General features: G+C 38.5%; 2 protein-coding genes across 2 annotated transcripts in view; both read left to right on the forward strand.

Moving 5' to 3' along the window:
• FANCD2 (FA complementation group D2) overlaps positions 1–11,711 on the forward strand; it is a 58,192-nt gene extending 46,481 nt beyond the window's left edge. The window contains exons 36-44 of the mRNA XM_060765730.2: positions 1,286–1,408; positions 2,402–2,498; positions 2,757–2,828; positions 3,966–4,004; positions 4,456–4,530; positions 5,716–5,790; positions 6,716–6,862; positions 9,355–9,441; positions 10,428–11,711. Of these exons, the coding sequence (XP_060621713.2) occupies positions 1,286–1,408; positions 2,402–2,498; positions 2,757–2,828; positions 3,966–4,004; positions 4,456–4,530; positions 5,716–5,790; positions 6,716–6,862; positions 9,355–9,441; positions 10,428–10,505 (793 nt within the window). The 3' untranslated portion in view covers positions 10,506–11,711. The remainder of the gene's footprint in view (positions 1–1,285; positions 1,409–2,401; positions 2,499–2,756; positions 2,829–3,965; positions 4,005–4,455; positions 4,531–5,715; positions 5,791–6,715; positions 6,863–9,354; positions 9,442–10,427) is intronic.
• Positions 11,712–14,021: 2,310 nt separating this feature from the next.
• Positions 14,022–16,952, forward strand: BRK1 (BRICK1 subunit of SCAR/WAVE actin nucleating complex). Its single transcript, XM_060765729.2, is given in 4 exon segments — positions 14,022–14,105; positions 14,108–14,263; positions 14,388–14,470; positions 16,256–16,952. Coding segments are annotated over 4 exon segments (333 nt in total). The 5' UTR covers positions 14,022–14,038; the 3' UTR covers positions 16,283–16,952.
• Positions 16,953–20,724: the final 3,772 nt, after the last annotated feature.

A 20,724-nucleotide genomic window follows, 5' to 3' on the forward strand; every position in this document is an offset into this window, starting at 1 on the left:
AAACAGCCCTTCCCATGGCTGAGAGGCTAGCCAATCACAGCAGAAGAGGACTTTTGGTGGGAGGATTCGCTGTCTGTTTCAAAAAAGAAGAGAAGGACAGGCGAAGGGATCTTCAGCATTCTCTGCCAAAGGGGTTCCTAAGACCATCAGAAATATATGTTTTCTGATGGTCTTTGGCAACCCCTCTGAAACCCCCTCACGACCCCTCCAGGGGTCCCGACCCCCAGGTTGAGAAATGCTGATTTAAAGCATGCCATCTTTTGCCAGCAGTGCTCTTCTGCATCAAGTGGTCAGTTTATTCACAAAAGAGTAAATGGGCAGAATTCTGACATCTGAAATAGTTCAGAAACAACTGAGAGTCTGCTTCAGACTGCCAGGTTGTTCTTACTGAGCTTAAATTTGCCACAGTGGAACAAATAAATTTCAGAAGGGGACTTGAGCCATTTAAGAGACTTAGGCCCCTTCTACAAAGCTGAATAAATCCCACATTCTCAGTTTTGAACTGGAATATAGGGCAGTGTGGACTCAGATAATCCAGTTCAAAGCAGATTTTCTGCCTTGATATTCTGGGCTATATGGCTGTGTGGAAGGGCCCATAGAAGAATGGATTCTTCTCACGCTATGTTTTGAAGTTTTTTTACGAAGAGGCCTTGTAAGACAATGCAGTATAATTTCAATTTGTACTTTTTAAAAGTATTTTAACCTGTTTGTTTTAAATTATTTAATATTGATAATAGTTTATCTATTTAATGTTGATATCTTGTGTGTTTTTTATTTATATTGTATTTGTTTTAATTTGTAAAACCTTTGAGTCCCAATCATGGGAAGATGGTGGGGTAAAAATCATCATCATCTTTCCTGGTGCTAGGATATGAGCAAGAGTTTTGTTAATGCCCTGCTAACGTTAGTGATATAATTATTACTCCTTGGACTGCCTAAATATGCTGTCTGCAAATTAAATTTACATAATATATACCAAATACATGCCTGAAATTTTGGTTTAATAGTGGATTATCTTATGCAAATTTATGCTAAACTTATGCCATAATCAATTTGTCAGTATTTGTTGGAGTCTCCTACTATGAAACTGATCCCCCCTTTAATTGATATCCTCACAATACATGTTTGTAATTATTGGTTCTGTGGGAATAAGGAACAAAACACTAGGTTTTCTTTTACATTTACAAACCGCAAAACTAAGACTGGTGCACAGAAAAGTATTAAAATAGTTTTTCTTATTTGCATATGGCCTGCTATAATTTATGTTTACAATTATTTTACACAGTATATATATGGAGCACACAGATAATGTATTAAAAGCAATAGAAGACATTTCCAGCATTGGAATTCCTGAGTTGATCAATTCTTCGAAAGATGGATACTCTTCCACTTACCCTACCTTGACTAGGTAAGGACATCTATTAATGGAATAATTTAAATTTGTAATATATTTTGCTTTTCCTCTTTATCCTCAATGATATCCTAAGCCAAATCTGAGTATGTCATCATTTTTCAACAACAAAGACTACATCTTAAATAAGAAAGTGTATCGATGAATAATAAGTTTATTATCCAAAATAACTAGAGAATTGGAATTCAGGTTGTTCTTGATGAGATTTGCATCAGTTTCATTCAACACAGTTGTAGCAAATACAGTTTTCTTCCATTGTTTTCATTCTTAAGTTTATTGATTTCAAGTTGCAATCCCAATACCACACAGCTTCGTTGTTATGTTAAGTTTACCTTTTAATGCTTTGTCATCACTACACTCAGATATTTTTTACATGGTTTCTTAGAAAGAGATCTCATAGGCAGGCCAATATAGCTCGAGGATGATGGTCCTCCAAGTATAGTGTCTTGGCGGTGGGTCCGTAGGTGGCTGTGGAGCCCTATTCTTGAGCTGCATGTTCTCCTGCACATCGATTTCCAGGTGGAAGGCGGTCCCGGTCAGGGTCGGCTTGGTGCACCTTCTTCTTGGCCCGTTTCTCCCTTTCGCCCTCCATTCATGCCTCTTTGAATTCTGCAGCACTGCTGGTCACAGCTGACCTCCAGTTAGAGTGCTCAATGGCCAGGGCTTCCCAGTTCTCAGTGTCTATGCCACAGTTTTTAAGGTTGGCTTTAAGCCCATCTTTAAATCTCTTTTCTTGTCCACCAACATTACGTTTCCCGTTCTTAAGTTTGGAGTATAGTAACTGCTTTGGGAGAGGGTGATCGGGCCTTCGGACAATGTAGCCAGCTCAACAGAGTTGATGACGTAGGAGCATTGCTTCAATGCTGGTGGTGCGGGAAGAAATCTCATAGGCAGGATATATATACATCACATTTGTAGTATAAAAGCTGTATGTTATTTTACAATAAGGTGAACAGTTTAGCTTTTATTTGTACCCATTCTCTTCACCAGGCAAACTTTTCCCATTTTCTTTCGAGTGATGATGACTCAGCTAGAGAGCTCCATAAAAAGCATTTCTCCTGAAACAGCATCATCAGAAAGCAAAGAGGTATGGTGACAGACCCGTATCCTAAAGGGATTGAAGAAGGAAAGACAAGCCTTTCTCTTTTGAAATTGTTCTTTATTGCCGTTTGGGGAGTGTTGCTGTTTTATTTATCCCAATTAATTCCAAGTGAGCAGGTGCTGTTCATCTAGAATTTCTCCCAATGTAAATGTTCTACCAACCTTCTGTGACCACTACTCTCTCTCTGACAAAAGGAGGCTGAATGCCTGGATAAAATTTTTGTACCCTATTATTGCACCATAGGTCCAGCTGGAGAAATTGCTGCAGTGGAACATGGCTGTGCGGGATTTTCACATCCTTGTTAATTTAGTTAAGGTAAGCAGCCATCACACTACTCTTTTCCTTTTTGTGGAATAACAGTATTTTTTGTCTGCTGTGGTCTGCATTAGTGCTGTCAAAGTAATTGTGGTGACTTCTGACGTTTCTTGAGCTACCTTGAGTCCCTACTAGCCTCATAGAACTTAATCTGTCAAATATAAACTGCATTTTCTCTTCAGAGCACATCTTGCCTCCCTTCTAGTAGGATCTTGAAACAAATTCATTTTTTGTGGCTGTAATAATATCCCCCAAAGTAGTATAGCCGAACACAAAGACTGATATGTATTTCCGGGCTACTTTTGAGGGTGGCATCCGTGCACTCTAAAAAATAAAGGCAGCCCCCAAGTTACAAACAAGATAGGTTCTGTAGATTTTTTCTTCAGTTGAAATTGTATTTTAGTGTACTTTTCAGATACTTTCCAAAGTGCAACACTTTCCAGATACTTTCCAAAATGTTCAGGAGATTTTACCTCACTTTTTGCCCCTGTGATAATTGGATTTTGAAAAATGTGGCTTGTTGTGGAAACAAGGATTGATGATAAAGCTTCAGTGGAGACCCCTTTTCCTCACGATAACTCTTACAGGAGTTTGTTTCTCTTCTGAGGGGCAGATTTCTCTCACTTCCTGTTGTCTTGTCCCTGTTCTTAACTATGAGTTAGATATGTCGGATGTTTGTAACTCAGGGACTGCCTATATATATATACAGCTATTAATCTACAACTGAAATACCTGAAAATACCAATAATGACTAGGTGGGAAGGCTGTATTTAAGTAGTAACAAGGTTTGCAGGAGTGGGGTTACTTTTAAGTAGCACTTTTGTATAGTATTTGCAGTGAACTTCTTTTTGGGGTGTTGTGTGGTTTCCAGGCTGTATGATTGTGTTCTAGCAACATTTTCTCCTGATGTTTTGCCTGCATCTGTGGCTGGCATCTTCAGAGGATCTTCTGGCATCTGAAGATGATTCTGGCATCTTATATGATCCTCTGAAGATGCCAGCCACAGATGCAGGTAAAACATCAGAACAAAATGCTGCTGGAACATGGCCACACATCCTAGAAACCACACAACACCCCAGTGATTCCAGCCGTGAAAGCCTTCAACAATACATTGAAATTCTTATTCTTTCCAAACAGGTATTTGACAGTCGGCCAGTGCTTAGTGTTTGCTTGAAGGTGAGTGAGTAATCCAAACATTTTTTAGAGTTACTAGGTTTTGTTTCTGTTTTTAAACACTGTTACCTCAGCCTCTTGCCAATAGCCAGCCTCTCTGTTTGTCCATATCATTTTTGACTGTCATTTTGCAACAGTTTCCGTGGGGCAGAGCTGGGGATCACAATGGCTGCTACTATCCTGCATTGAGAGGAAAGCAGTGTGACCTGCCTCCTAAACTGATAGCATTTGTTTTCTATTATTTCATGCACATTTTATTTCAATTTAGGCTAAGCTGGGTTTCTCAGAATATCAAGAAATATGCACTCTCCTATAAGATGATATCCATTTGATCATGTGAAATCTGAACTAATATTTTAGTGCCAATGGAATAATGTACCAGGGGTTTTGAGGGACACTTAACAGATAAGCAGTTACCGCCAATTATCCCTTTTCCCATCTTTCTCATCTGCAGTACGGCCGCCTCTTTGTGGAAACATTCTTGAAGCAAGGCATGCCCCTATTGGACTACAGCTTTAAAAAGCACAGGGTAAGTATTAGGGAGAGGGTTGTGGGCACAAAACAACAGCAGAAAAAAATTGGAGAAAATATTTGGGTATAAATGTCGAGACCCATGAACTGAATGACATGTTCTATGAAATGAATTTTTTCACTTCTTCTGGCACCTCTTGCAAATCTGACAAAACCTAGAACATGGGAGCATGATTACATAGCATCTCATTGTAGAGCCTGCTTCCCATGATACTCTATTATCGGGGAGCATAAAACAAAAAAAAATCTGTAACATACAAGTACATTTGTCAAAAAAATGTAAGGTGCTTAAATAGTGGCATCAATGTGCACTAAGTAAAACCACAAAAACTGGGTTTTGTTAAAGGCATACAATCTACATACATATACACACGTCACACACATACATATATACATACACGAGGGGTGGGGGTGGGGTGGGGAAGGAAGGAAGGAATGTAGACCAGAAAGACATGGGGGTAGCTAAGCTTTTTCCTTATCAGGACTGCTTCCATTTGGGAGAAATTTCCAATGACTAGCACCTAATTTCTCAGGATTACTACTACTTACAATATTTGTTGGGTTAGAACCTAGATTAAAACAACCGCAACAACAGTGTTAACAGCAACAATGAAGAAAAACTTCTGAAGAGGGACATGACTTTGCTGCAGCCTCAGCGTGAAAGAACAAAAGACAAAGGAAGGATCCAAAATAAAGCAAAGAGTACATGTTTCCTTCTCAGGATAAATAGGAACATTGATGGAGAGTTTAAAATGTAAGGCCAAAGTTTAAGCGCCCCTGCTTGTTTAATGTACAGTTAGTGACATAGCTGGGTTTGGTGTCGTGCATTACCTGAAGCAGCTCCAAATGATTCAGCATTCATTGATAAGTACGAAACTGTGGGCCCTTCCACAGAGCCATATAACCCAGAATATCAAGACAGGAAATCCCACAATATCTGCTTTACACTGGGTTATCTGAGTCCATACTGCCATATATTCCAGTTCAAAGCACTGGAATATATAGCAGTGTGGAATCAGATAACCCAGTTCAAAGCAGATATTGTGATAATTCCTGTCTTGATATTCTAAGTTATATGGCTGTGTGGAAGGGCCCTGAGTGATAAAATTGATAAAAAATTCACTAGATTAGTCCAGTAGCCATTTTAAACAATGTTTATAAATGATCCTCTTTGTGTTTGCAGGAAGATGTGCAGAGTTTGTTGAAAACCTTTCAGTTGAGCACTAGACAACTTCATCACATGTGTGGACATTCCAAGGTAAATAAGACTGCAAGCAGGATGTTACTTTTGAAGTAATTAAATCTGGCTAATTTGTGTTGATTTTTCAGTCCGTGTTAAGTTATTGGCTATTTCACAGACTATCAGTACTGAATCAGAGATACAATTAACAGTTAGAAATATTCCAGTTGTCCTCCATTAAATCTTCCTATATCATTCATGCCGAAACATAATACTGAGAATCAAGCTAATCATCTTATAGGTTTATTATATGTAAGTATGAACAGAGTTGTTGCAATCTCCCTGCTAATATCTTCCTTATGCCTTCAGTTAGTTTCTTAATACTCCTCTTTTTTTAGAGGGGGGGGGGGCATTCTTCAGAGGAAGCACCAGGTTTTGCTGAAAGCCTCTGTCTAAAATTTCAGCAGCATTTTAAGTGCACAATATAAGCTTTATGATCATTACACCCAAAGTAGGCAAAGTGTGGTCTTCCAGATGGTGGTTGACTACATCTCCCAACAGTGAATGGGTATTGTAGTAACTGTTTATTAATTGTGTAATGTGTTAGGTTGTTAACTGTTTCTATACTGTAGCACTGAATTTTTGCTGTTCATATTTGTTGTGAACCGCTGTGAGTCGCATTCGGGCTGAGAACAGCGGTATATAAGTAAGGTAAATAAATAAATAAATAAATTATCAGCAAGACTCCATTTTGCTCATGCCTGTCTTATGCCAAGTAATCATAATGGCATTAATGAAGTAGATCATTATTCCCATGGTATATGTTGGGGGACCGCACCTGAAACACAAATATAGGATCTGAAGCCGGATTTCGTTTTCACTCATGAAAACGAAATCTGGCTTCAGATCGTATACTTTCACTGTATAATACTGAAGATAAGACAGTAAAGAGTACAAAAACAGTTTGGTGATCATTTCCATGTGTCCATTCCTTCCATACTAGATTCATCAAGATACAGGACTCACCAGCCATGTGCCCTTCCTAAAGAAGTCCCTTGAGCTGTTCGTATACCGGGTAAAAGCAATGCTGGCTCTCAACCACTGTCAGGAGGCCTTCTGGGTGGGTGTCCTCAAAAACAGGGACCTCCAGGTGAGCAAATACAGACCGAAGGCACCATTTTGTGACCTGTAAGTGATTCATTGACTTGGTTTGATACAACTATAATGGATACTGTTATTTGAGAGACTTGGAAATCCTATTGGATTGATTCTATTGTTCTTGATTCTATTGTTTCTTGACCTAAATAAGTTACTCACTGAATCAGTTGCTGAATGGTAATTCAACATTTTTGTAAATCACATTGATTGATTAGAACTCTAGTTGGAACTAGTAATTGGATTTACGCCATTGGTTTCACAGAGTCTTAATCAAAAAGAAACAAATAATGTTTAATTTTTCTTATATTTTAAATTTCAACATATGTTATTTGAAAATACTGATTGAGTATTTTTAGCAAACTTTGTACAGTGAAGATAACTAACACAAAATTCAATGGCATATTAATGCTAAACCATAATTGTTGCATTGACCTGAACTTCTGGAGCATTTTCTCCATTCTTCTTTAACTTATTAGAGCAAAAAGACTAATAATACTGCAAGACATTTGAATGAGTTGACAGTGTTTCTGTGGAGACGGTCAATGAAATTTATTTTCAGTACTGCCTTTCCGAAGCAATCGAATGCACTCCCACCTGTAAAATGGCACCATCTCATCTAGTTCATTCACGGTATCTGGCTGTTCAAAATAAGTCCAGATATTATTTATTAATGAAAAGTATTTCAGGCCGACTATTCCAAAAGAATGCTAAAAGTGGCTCACAAAGGCAACATTGTAAAAAAGTTATAATTAAAAAGGGCAGGCAGAGCCAGTAAAATAACTTTCAAAACAAAACAAACAAATAACTACAGGGCTCCTAACCATGGAAAGTGAAAAAAAAGATTCTTCATGTTCTAACCAAAATTTATCAAGGGTATACAGAAGAATGTTGTGTCATCAGAAGGTGTTAAAAACATAAAGGTTCAAAGAAGACTGAAGGCATCATGACAACCTTTAGGGAACAAAAGTTTTGGCTGACCTCAACAGAAAAAGCAAAGGCTTTCTACGAGAAACTAATGAAAGACCAAGAGACAGAGGACCCTGCTAATAAATCTCCAAGCTACGAACGTAAACTAGGTACAAGAACAACACCAAAGATGATGTCCACCACTCCAAGGAAAGGATAGAAAAGTAAGAGAGCAAGATTAAACTCCCTGGACTTAGACACTTTGGGAAAGGATAATGATGACGAGGTAACTTCTAATCCAGACAAATATTACCTATTGGGAATTATAGACGATGACATAATCTTAAATTCAAATGAGGATAATCTATTTAGGTATATGACAACGGCCACCAGAATAGTTTATGCGAAAGTTTGGAAACAGAAAGAAATACTAGAGAAGCAACACTGGAAAAAATAAAAACAAAAAGTTAAATGAAATTAAAGACATGGACATATTAATTTTTCTCTTTTATTAAAAAGGAATACAAGCAACCCGGTTAAACAAACAAATTGGTCAATAATCAATAATTGATGACTATATGGAAAATAGACATAAAGACAAGCAACTGGACTTAGCTCACAACCAAGAAACACAAAAATGGATTTATATAAATACAGACAAAAAGAGACAAAAACGGGCAGAATTAGAAGGAAGTCCTTTTTCTTTTTCTTTTTTTCCTTTTTTCCTCTTTCTTTTTTAAGGGTCCTTTCTTCTTTTTGGGACCTGAATATCCCCCCCCCCCCACACACACACACACACTTTTCTACATTTTTTACATTTTTTTCTTTACATTTTTTAATATATAATTTCCTACTTTTCTATCTTCTTGAAAATATTCACCCTCTTTCCATGTATTCTACATTATTTCAATAAATAAATAAATAAAAACATAAAGGTTCAAATGGGAAAGGGCAGCCTTTCAGATACTCAATCCTTATTTAATGCTTTAAAAGTACAGCCAACAGTTGAAACTGGGTCTAGAATGTAGTTGGGAGACAACATAACACTTGCCAGCACATATTAGAAATAACCTTATTGCTGGCGTTATTATTAGGAATAGTATATTACTAGATACATTAGATATCAGTGTATTGAAAACAAGGATATCAAGGAACTATATCAACTGGAAATATTTGGCATATAGACACATCCTATATAAAACATAGATCCTGTATACAGCTATAAGACAGCCTACTAATACTAACATGTCATTTGATTTACCGTATATTCCGGCATATAAGACGACTGGGCGTATAAGACGACCCCCAACTTTTCCAATTAAAATATATTGTTAAGACAATTCCCATGCATAAGACTACATCCGCGTATAAGACGACCCCTGACTTTTGAGAAGATTTTCTTGGGTTAAAAAGTAGTCTTATACGCCAGAATATACTGTATTTATTGCTTGCTCTGCTTCTAGCATATACTGAGACAGTAAACGATGCTATCCAAATGCACAGCCTCTTAAAAGCTTTCCAGATCACTTGATAGTTCAATTTCTGATTAGTATCATCAGTTTACTGTATTTATTCTAGGGAGATGAGATCCTTTCGCAGGCATCCGAGGCAAGCCTGACAGAGGATGAGGAGGTTTCTATGGTCACAGGAGAAGATCCTACAGAGGTATTTTTCAAAAGGCAGGATGACTAATGTGATGGTTGTGTTTTAAGCAGCTATCATACTTTACATCTGAATGAGACTCAAAATCATCATCTGTTTGCCTGTGCAGCAAATATAAAACTGCATTTTTTTAAAAAGGGGTGACTATAATTTGAACATTGCAATTAGAATTGAAATGCCACTATTTTTTATTCTCAATAGATCATTTTATATAGTCTCTAATTGGAGACAAACATGGGAACATGCAGGCTAAGTGATCAGGAGAGAAAATTAGATTTTCTTTGACGTGGAAAGGCAAAAATACTACATTTCTGTAGTAGTAAAAGTGGAAAGAAAAACAAAGATATGAATGTGAAGGCATATTTCAGCTCTTACAACTTACCAACCCATGGATTGAGGAGGCAAAGCAAATGTAGTTCCCATCCTCTGCTTTCACCTCAAGTCAATGCACTATGCATTTGGTAATCTGTTTTTGCTTGTTTACGGTTTATAAAACTGTAGAATAACTTACTTAGATTGGAAACAAATGAAGTCAGTAGTATATAATGTAAATAGTCAATGTTATCCTTTTTGTATGCTAATATCACAGCAAATGTATATGCAGTGAAAGGTCACCGATGGTGGTGTACAGTGTAATAATAATAAAAATTAAAACTTTATTTTTAACCCGCCCTCTCTCTCCAAGGAGACTCAGGGTGGCTTCCAAAGTAAAATTGGCAAACATTCAATGCCAGTACAAAACATAACAAAGAATTTACAAACAATTAAACGTAATTCAATCAGAAATATATAAGACATATAATATAAAACTTATTATAAAAGACAAAATTACACAGATTAAAATACATATCAAAATATAGGTCACCCTAATTTAAAATTACTTGTGGTCAGTAACATCTCAAAGTAGAATCGGTGGTTCTCTACAGTCCTTCCTCTGTGTATTTTGTATCCCTCGCTCTTCTATACTTAAGCATATCTTTTTTCACCAGGAACAGGATGAAGAAGAGGAGTCAGAAAATAATGGTAGGACAGTTCTTAAAGATAGTGATGAAGACAGTTCTGATTAAACTGGACCACATCACGGGATAAACTAACTCACAAGACAGATGATTGAAACCTGTAAGATGAAAGAAACAATATTGACTATGCAACTCAAAACTCTATGCTGCAGTTGTCCAGGCAATGCTAAAGTAAGGTAGACTATTACCTGGACTTTAAAAGTGTATTTTCACTGTCTTTAAATATTTCACATTCTATAATGATTTAAAGCCTGAAAACCAATTGTTAAGCACTTTCCCCCACTTGCCCCTCATTCCTTTCACTATAGTTTATATTTGGCTCTGTATCTAGTCGTAGCTGCTCTATACTGTTCTAAGAATATCTGAATGTAAAATATTTATTTGGACTGATTAAAATGTTTTGTTGTGATGTCAGGTGTAGGGTTGCTTGTTAAGAGGCAATGCTAACTGTTCTTTTGTATGAAATCCAACCATATTTAGGGATTTCTATGGCTGGGATCTCTCGTTGGAGACATTTATATGTTGATTAGTTATGGGGAAATTGTGGCATTCCAGATATTGAGACCGCAAGTGCCATCCTCCATCATCTTTGGCTATCCATGCAATAGTAGATAAGAGCTGCAGTGCAGAATCTGGTGGAGCATTTGTTTCCCCTGGCAGAAGTTTAACTTATGTTGGTAAAACACCCCAATAAAACAGTTGGAAAACTGCTCATCACGGTTGTGATGCCAAGTGAATGTATATTCGAGGAATTAATGAACTGGGGTGGATTTTTAGAATGTGGTTGGAGCTGAAACTGGAAAACTTATATATGAGGTACAAAAAATTGTTTTGTTGATCCCTCTGTTTGATAAGATTGCCACGATCTATTTCAGGTTTCCTGCCCCCAGCACAGGTCTACATTTTAATCAATAGATATTATAGTTATATTTTTTAGATTACAATCATAATCTAAAGCCAATTTTATGTGGCTAAGACCACTGAAATCAGTGCGCCAACACTGTTTTGTATTGTGGCCGTTATATTTATGCACTTTTAGGATGAGATATCCTGTTTTAAAAGCATATTCTAGAAAACCATTTCTTTGGGAACTTTAGTTACAATGTTCACTTTTTTTCTCTTTCTGCTCATTGCAAGTTTTCAGTACTACTACAGATACAGTGTTCTGGTTTGTAGGTTTTAGGCATTGTAGGAGACTATGTATCAATTCCTTTTAGATGTATTTGCAGATAAATAAAGCTGAAAGGTCTACCATTTGCTTTGTGAGGTGCATCGTGACTGGTTTAATATCAGAATGCCTTTCCTATTCATCGTATGCAGCCTAACCATTATAAGGAATAGTACTATATCACATATCCATGCACACTGACAAAAAGGAAACTTTCGTGTTCTAATTCCATGATCAATTATCTTCATTTTGGGGAGTTCTGTTCAATTTGCCAGCAGTTTGTCCAATCACATGTTTGTTGCTATTTCTCTAAGCATGTATTTCAAAGAAGGAAAAACATACCTTTTCTTCGCCAGAACTAATTGTTCTGTCTCTTTATTCATGGCATCTCTGAAATTATTAATTCAAAGATATAAACTGTGTTTTTTACCTAGTCTTCTAAACTCTTTGTATCTTTTGACACATGCAGGGTGCTTTCCAAAAGTGAATTTTAAAAATCAACAAATTCTTCTGATAGAAGAGTGCCACTGATTAGCTGTAGGGCAATCATAGAATCCTAGTGTAGGAAGAGACTCCAAGGGCCATCCAGTCTTACCCCCTTCTGCCATGCAGGAAAAACGCAAAGCACACCTGACAGATGGCCATTCAGCCTCTGCTTAAAAACCTCCACTCCACATTTGCATATGTCTGTAGGACAGCAAATTTTTCCTCTCCCCCACACTTGTTAAACAAAGCAATGTTATAGTTGTTCTGTCAATTACATTTCAAACCCATTGGCGGCGGCAGCAAAGTGGCTTTTATTGATTTGAAATAAACAGAAACTGAATAGATTGGAAATTGTGTTTCACCCTTTAGTCCCCTAACGGGCTGATTCCCTCAAGGCCAAGAAAGAGAAAAATAATAATTTATTTCTTACCTGCCTCTCTTCTTGTGGCTCAAGGTGGGTTACAGAATAATTAAAACACATAAGCATTGTTAAAATACCACAAATACACATTAAAATGTATTTCTAAGAAATAATGACCTCTGTGTGCATTGAGATCCCTCCAGACCAGCGATGGGCAAGCTTCAGCCCTCCAAGTGTTTTGGACTTCAACTCCCACATTTTCTAACAGCCTCGGGCCCTTTTCTTTTCTTCTCCTTTTCTGCTTAAGCAGTGGAAAAGGAAGGGGCCTGAGGCTGTTAGGAATTGTGGGAGATGAAGCCCAAAACACCTGGAGGGCCAGAGTTTGCCCATACCTGCTCCAGACCATCTTCACTGACAATGGAGTAACGTTGGAAGTAAATGGAAGGCTTGTGTCACTTCTGCTGTATGGTTTATAGCATCATTTGCTGCTGAAGAAGCTAGTGGCACTTCCACAATATGGGTCACTGACAAGCTCCATTTCTAAGTTTTTAGATTTGTATGTGTGTCAGGAGTGACTTGAGAAGATGCACGTTGTTTCTGGTGTAAGAGAATTGTCCATCTGCAAGGATATTGCTCAGGGGACACCCGGATGTTTCGATGTTTTACCATCCTTGGGGAAGGCTTCTTTCATGTCCCCACATGAGGAGCTAGAGCTGAAAGATGAAGCTTATCCGTGCTCCCCCTGGATTTGAACCTTCAACCTGTTGGTGAGCAGTCCTGCCGGCACAAGGGTTTAGAACACTGCGCACAACACTTAGTGAATTAGAGTAACAATGTGATCAGAGGATTGAGGGTGCATCTGCACGGTAGAAATAATGCAGTTCAACACCATTTTAACTGCCATGGCTCAGTGCTATTGCATCCTGGGAGATATAGTTTGGTGAGGAAGTCATAGGGAGGAGGGAGCAAGCTTGTTTTCTGCTGCCCTGGAGACTAGGATGTGGAACAATGGCTTCAAACTACAAGAAAGGGGATTCCATCTTAACATTAGGAAGAACTTCCTGTTAGAGCTGTTCAGCAGTGGAACTCTCTGCTCTGGAGTGTGGTAGAGGCTCCTTCTTTGGAAGCTGGATGGCCATCTGTCGGGGATGCTTTTAATGCAATATTCCTGCTTCTTGGCAGGGGTTCGACTGGATGGCCCATGAGGTCTCTTCCAACTCTAGGATCCTATGAGGCACCAGCACTGTTGAGCAGAGAAGGCTAAAGGCGTTGCAAACTACAGCAGTGAGTCATGGCTGTCAAAGGGATGTCAAACTGCATTCATCCTACAACAGGCCTGGGCCAACTTGGGCCCTCCAGGTGCTTTGGGCTAACCCAGGCCTCTTCCTAAAAGGCAGATACACCGGAAGGCTTTTGCAGCTAAACTAGCACCTCCCAGCAGCAAAGAGGAGATGAAGCGCCCCGCCCACTTCCGTTGCGTCATAGCTAGTGGGCGGTCCCCGTTCTCTTCAGCGTTTCCGTCACGGACAGCCACTGCGCAAGACCGTGGAGGATGCCTGGGCACGCATGCGCAGTCCCACCTGCGGCCTGTTCCGGAAAGCGGTAAGGAAGCCTCGGCGAGTGAGCAGCAGGTGTGCGCAGGCGCGGTGGTTTCCGGGGCTGGGGAGGCTGCCATGTCGGTTCAGGAGGACCCGGTCCAGCGCGAGATCCACCAGGACTGGGCCAACCGCGAGTACATCGAGGTCATCACCAGCTCCATCAAGAAGATCGCGGACTTCCTCAATTCCTTCGGTAGGGAGCGGCCTCCCTCTCCCCCCCCCCCCCCGAGTGAGGCTGTCAGCCCCTCGGCCTGCTTGCTTGCCTGGGGGTCCCAGCCATTCACTCCCTTCTTTCCCTTCCTGTCTTCCCCCCGCAGACATGTCGTGCCGCTCCCGCCTGGCCACGCTCAACGAGAAGCTGACGGCGCTGGAGAGGCGGATCGAGTACATCGAGGCCCGGGTGAGAAGGCGGGTCATTGAGGGGATGGAGACCCCCCCCCCTGCACTTCCCTTTCCCTCCCCTCCCCCCCCTCCCATCAGAGCCACCCACTCTCTTTCCCCCAAATAGGCTCTAATGAAACTAGCGTTTGGGGCTTAAAGAAATTATTAGTATTATTATTATTTAAAGGGCGTTGTTATCATTATTTAAAGAACCGTGTTATTATTGGTAGTATTTAAGGTGTTATTTATTCTTATTATTTAAAATACCATTTATTCTTAGTCTTATTATTTAAAGAACCCTGTATGTTATTTAACAAAACATTATTATTATTATTAAAAGATTATTATTACTATTATTATTAAAAGATCCATATTATTATTTAAAGAGCTTTATTATTATTATTGCCTTATTATTATTGCTATTATGAAAATATCCTTATTATTATTATTCTTTAAAGAGCCTTGTTATTATCTATATTTAATATATTTATTTCCTTATTATTATTATTATTATTATTGCTATTATGAAAAGATCCTTATTATTATTATTATTATTCTTTAAAGAGCCTTGTTATTATCTATATTTAATATATTTATTGCCTTATTATTATTATTATTATTTAAAGAGCCTTGTTATTATCTATATTTAAAGACCCGTATTATTATTAGTAGTAATTACAGAGCCAATAATAATAATAATAATAACTTTATTTATACCCCACCACCATTCTCCCAAAGGGACTCAGGACAGCTTAAACATTGAGCACTAGATTATTTTTAGGTATTGTGATGTATAATGGATTGTTTTAATTACTGTTTATATGTTTTATTTTTTACCTTGTTGTTGTGCCAGCATCGAATTGTGACTTTTTGTAAACCGCCCTGAGTCCCCCCTCGGGGGTTGAGAAGGGCGAGGTAGAAGTGCAAGAAATAAATAATAAATAATAAAGTACATGAGGCCAAGCCCGTCAAATACAAATACAACAATATATCAACAAACAAGCAAGCAAATAAAACAATATATCAGCAATATAAACAATATTGTTGATATAAATAAAACAATACATCAACAAGCAAGCAAATAAAGCAATATAAATAATACATTTATTCTTATTATTTAAAGTACCACTTTTTTCTTAGTCTTATTAGTTAAAGAACCCTGTACTGTTATTTAACAAAACATTGTTATTATTAAAAGATCATTATTATTACTATTATTAAAAGATCCATATTATTATTATTAGTAATAGTAGTATTTAAAGAGCATTTATTATTATTGTTAATATTATTTAAAGAGCCATATTATTATAACAGTGGTGGCCCCTCAGTACTTTCTCCAAGGGAAGTACCTTCTCTCCAAGGGAAGGGTCAATGCATTGTTAGATAAGTGCAAGTATAATTGAAAGTTTGGATTTTTGTAAAGCAGCACTGGCAAAGTCGCTTCTGCCTCAAGCAATTGTGTGGCCAGGCCTTTCCTCTTTCTATACACCTTTCCAAATCAGGATTTGCCCATGTTTAATTTTGTATTATATTTTGGGTGTTCCTGTGGGTATGTAAGAAACATCCAGGACCCAACAAAGCGATGTTTTTTTATGGGGAAAAGTCTGTATTCTTGCTCCCCTTAATAGAAATCCAGGATCTCACACATTTGGGATTTAGTAATCTGCAATGCAGTCTTATGGGAATGGCCTTGTCAAAACTTACAAGTCTCAGCCTTGTACGTGTTCTCAGAGCTCAAGTTTATTCTCCCTCACACAAGAAGTTCCATTGTATATTAATCAGTCTCTTTTCTTCCTCTCGGCAGGTAACGAAAGGTGAAACGCTGACATAAATATGCTGGAGGCTGGCAGGGATCCAGCCGGGAAAGGAACGTGCAGCTCTTCACAAAGCTGATGCTCAGACATTAAGTTTCTTCATTACTTAATACGGATGAGAGTTATGCTTGTTTCTGCCCCTCAGGAAGCTGCACCAACCCCATCCCCCCAAAAATTTCGAGCCTGTGACTTTATGTGGGTGATTCCAGATGAAACTGCAAAATTGTACAGCTGCATGTTTAATTCTGTGGGTTTTATACAAGCTGATTCATGCAACCTGTGTTATTTTCTCCTCCCTCCCCAATGCTTGTGAAGCTACTCTTGCTTTGCAGCGACCAAATCCTTGTGAAACCAAATCTTCATTTCTAGGACCACAATTTTATTACGGTTATTATTTTGGATTTAAACAGATTAAGGTGTTGGGGACTGTTCCTAGTGGGCAGCTATTTCAAATATACATTATACATATTCCGCAGATGGCTTTTGTTGCTGGAAGATATCAAATGGCTTGTTGTGCTGCAGCTGTTTAGTAAAATAAATGTGCAGTATATATGGGGATAGGGTTGGGGGAAAAAACATGTGCCAAGGGAGGGGTTAACTCAGTTTTCTAAGTATTTTTTATTCTGTAATGCAACTTGGGATGTCTTTTCCATTTGTGTTTCAACAATAAAACATCTCTGGATAGCATGTAGTAGTTTGGAGCCTTGCTATAGAGTGTATGTAGCTGTGCAGTTCGAAAATGATGTGAGCACCAAAGAGATGCCATCATTCCCTTACGGTTCACATGCTCATCATAGTTCCTGTGTGTTTTGTGAGTGGCTGTTCTGCCACCTGCCAGTAATTATATAAAGCAGGTATATGCTTTTTATATGAGAATTCTTATATTTTATTTTTATAAGATTAATTAATACATCTCCATAGCATTACCAGTTTATAAGGAGTGGGATTTTCTCTGCTCTAGGTCAGGCCTTATATGATAAATCCCACTACTTAATGATTCTTTCAGGTATGCAATTTCTCAATCTGGTAGTTATGAAAAAGGACCTACCAATCACTTAGCTAATTGGCTTGTAAATTATGAATAATAAAGGATATTTTGCTATTATCCACAAAAGAGGGCTGGAGCAGTGTATCCTTACAGATACTGCTCAGCTCCAACTCCTCTTAGCCTACCACAGTGTTTCTCAACCTGGGGGTCGGGACCCCTGGAGGGGTCGCGTGGTGGTGTCAGAGGGGTCGCCAAAGTCCATCAGAAAACACAGTATTTTCTATTGGTCATGGGGGTTCTATATGGGAAGTTTGCCCAATTCTATCATTGATGTGGTTCAGAATGCGCTTTGATTGTAGATGAAGTACAAATCCCAACAACTATAACTCCCAAATGTCAAAGTCTATTTCCCCCAAACTCCAGCACTCTTCACATTGGGGCATATTGAGTATTTGTGCCAAGTTTGGTCCACATCTTTCATTGTTTCAGTCCAAAATGCTCTCTGGATGTGGGTGAACTACAACTCCAAAACTCGAGGTCAATGCCCACAAAACCCTTCCAGTGTTTTCTGTTGGTCATAGGAGTTCAGTGTGGGAAGTTTGGCCCAATTCCATCCTTGGTGGAGTTCAGAATGCTCTTTGACTCTAGGTGAACTATAAATCCCAGCAACTAACTCCCAAATTACAAAATCAATCCCCCCTCCCAACCCCACCAGTATTCAAATTTGGGCGCATTGGGTATATGTGCCAAATTCAGTCCAGTGAATGAAAAGACATCCTGCATATCAGGTATTTACATGACAATTCATAATAGTAGCAAAATTAGTTATGAATTAGCAACGAAGATAAAGTTATGGTTGGGGGTCACCACAATATGAGGAACTGTATTAAGGGGTCGCGGCATTAGGGAGGTTGAGGACCACTGGCCTACCAGCATAACCAGGAGAGAGGGATTTATGTGGAGTCTGCTTGGTCTAGCAGAGGTGAGTAACTTCCACCAGTCCAGAAGCTGAATTTCCACCTCTAGCACTGACAGTGGACTGCGTGAGATATGGAAATATGAAAAATAAACAAATATTGTTGCTTTTTTATGCAGGAACCTTGGAGGAGGAACTGATGGGTTGCAAAAGCAAATTTGGTAGCTGTGATCAACCCACTTTTGGTTTGGAATAACTAAAAGCTTTTGAAAGCTTGTTTTAGCTGTGGTCCTGTCCCCACAAGCCTGGACATAAGTCTCATTCAATTATGCTTCAGTAGAAATATATACGTATCTGTCTGTTTGTCTATCTATCTATCTATCTATCTATCTATCTATCTACATACACACACACATATACATATATATATATACATACATACACATGTGTATGTATACACACATATATATGTTTTGCTGTTATGCTTAACAGCTTCTTCAGGTGACAAACACCTTATGAAATAAGGTCAGTTTTGTAATTAAGAAGCTCATCAACCACAAATAAAGCACTACAGGAAAAGATAGCAGAAGACTCAATTCTTAGATGCATAGACAGCAGTAAATTTCAGTGAACAACAATAGGACTTTGAGTAATTATGCAAAGGAATATGCTGATGGTTAACTTGTACTTCTAACAAGGCTAGTACAAGAAAAGACACTGTGTTTATCTGCTTCTCTTTATTATTAACACATGTAGCAAGGAGGGGGAGTCCATATGTGGTAAGAGACAGTGTTCTTATATTATTTCTTCCATTATTTGATGCGAATATAAAATGTGCACTGTGGCGTTTTCTGTTGTGGGGCCATGTGAGGAAGCGTTAATGCCACTGGATGCCACCACAAATGTAAAGAAGGTATCAATGCCACCAATAAAATGTAACGATGTGGTGTTAATCCCACCAGATGGAATCACCAAAATTATAAGGAAGTTCCTAGACTGCTATTAAATTAAACCGCCACCAATCTGTTTAGAGACGCTGGTCTTAAAGTCTCTGTTTATCTCTGTTAGCGTTGTGAGGTGACTTTGGTAGAGTGGAATGCACCAAACGTAAAATCAATGGAGGAGGCAGGTTTAAAATACAAAGAGAACAAGTTTATTGTTAAACAAAGCGTAATTGTTGCAATATTGAGATGTTGAGTTTGGCATATGCTTGTTGGTTACAATATGGCTTGGTCGAGATACATTCAGGCTTTAGATGTTACAATCTTATAAACTCCTTCTTCAGTGAAGTACTTTATTATTTCAGTGTTCCTTGTTGTGAATATTCACAAATGTTTGTCCTATACCGGATCAAACCACTGATCTCCAGTCTTACACTACTGGCGATCCTAAAACCCTCTCTGTTAGATTCTTTTTACTCAAGCAATCTAACGAGGTTTCCCTTCAGCTACCTTGCTGAAGAAATATTCACAATCACTAAAACTAACTGAATCTATAAAGCTTCCCACCACAGAGCCCTAACCGGCTCTGCTCTTCTTCTCAGGGTCTCTTCCTCCTGACTGGAAATTAACTGACACTTTCAAACCTTTTTCTCCTTAAGCTCCGCCCACCTCCTCTGCTGCCTTGTCTTGTCACCATGGCAACCTATCCCTCACAGCTAGGCCATGGCAATAAATGTAAAACATAAATACAGTTTAAACACATTATAAATAACACTTTATAATAAACACATCTCTACAGGCCAAGACCCCATGGGGCTGCATATTGGCAGTACACAAGGTCATGCATTTGACTCCCACCTCCATTGCTCTGGCCAAGGAAGGACAACTGCTTTGGGCCTATTTCTTTGTAAAAGGCTTTTGAAATTAAGCCCATATCTGGCCTAATGGGTAAATTTAAGGACAACTGGTATTGGAATATATGACTTCAGGGATGAAAGCAAACTTTCATTTTTTCCCATGCATTTGAAGTCTTGGGATGCAAACCTGTTTATATTTACCTGGGAGTAAGCTCCACTGGACAGAGTAACACTTATTTCTGAGCAGACATATATAGAATTGCACTGTAAGGCAGCAGGAGATTTTAGCATTATTTCCATACAAGGTAAGAGATTCATGGAAATATATTGGATTCATGTCAAGTAAAGATGTCTTATTCATATCATGGATGCTAAACTTACTCCCATTTGGAAGCATGAATGGTAACAAATGTTTTCAGTGAGCCTTGCAGTGATACTTAGTATAAGTATCTTGCCACTTGGAATCCCACCCATGAGAGAAAGGTGGGATAAAAATGCATATATAATAATAAGTATCTGCCTTTTTTAAACCACTGCACCTCATTCATGTGAACGTACACAATAAACCATGTCCCAACTTGCCTCTCTAGAGATAAAAATAAATATTTCCAAAACAAAAGAAAAAGTAGGCACCCACAAGTAAGGCAATCTATGAGGTTCAGTGTTGAAATCAGGATGTATCTGCCAAGTTAAAGTTTCTATATGATGTTCTTTCAAACTGGTGGTCACTGGTAAAATTAATTGCAAGGATCTTAGG

This window comes from Anolis sagrei, chromosome 2 (genome assembly GCF_037176765.1).
Source record: "Anolis sagrei isolate rAnoSag1 chromosome 2, rAnoSag1.mat, whole genome shotgun sequence".
Taxonomy (NCBI): Eukaryota; Metazoa; Chordata; class Lepidosauria; order Squamata; family Dactyloidae; genus Anolis; species Anolis sagrei.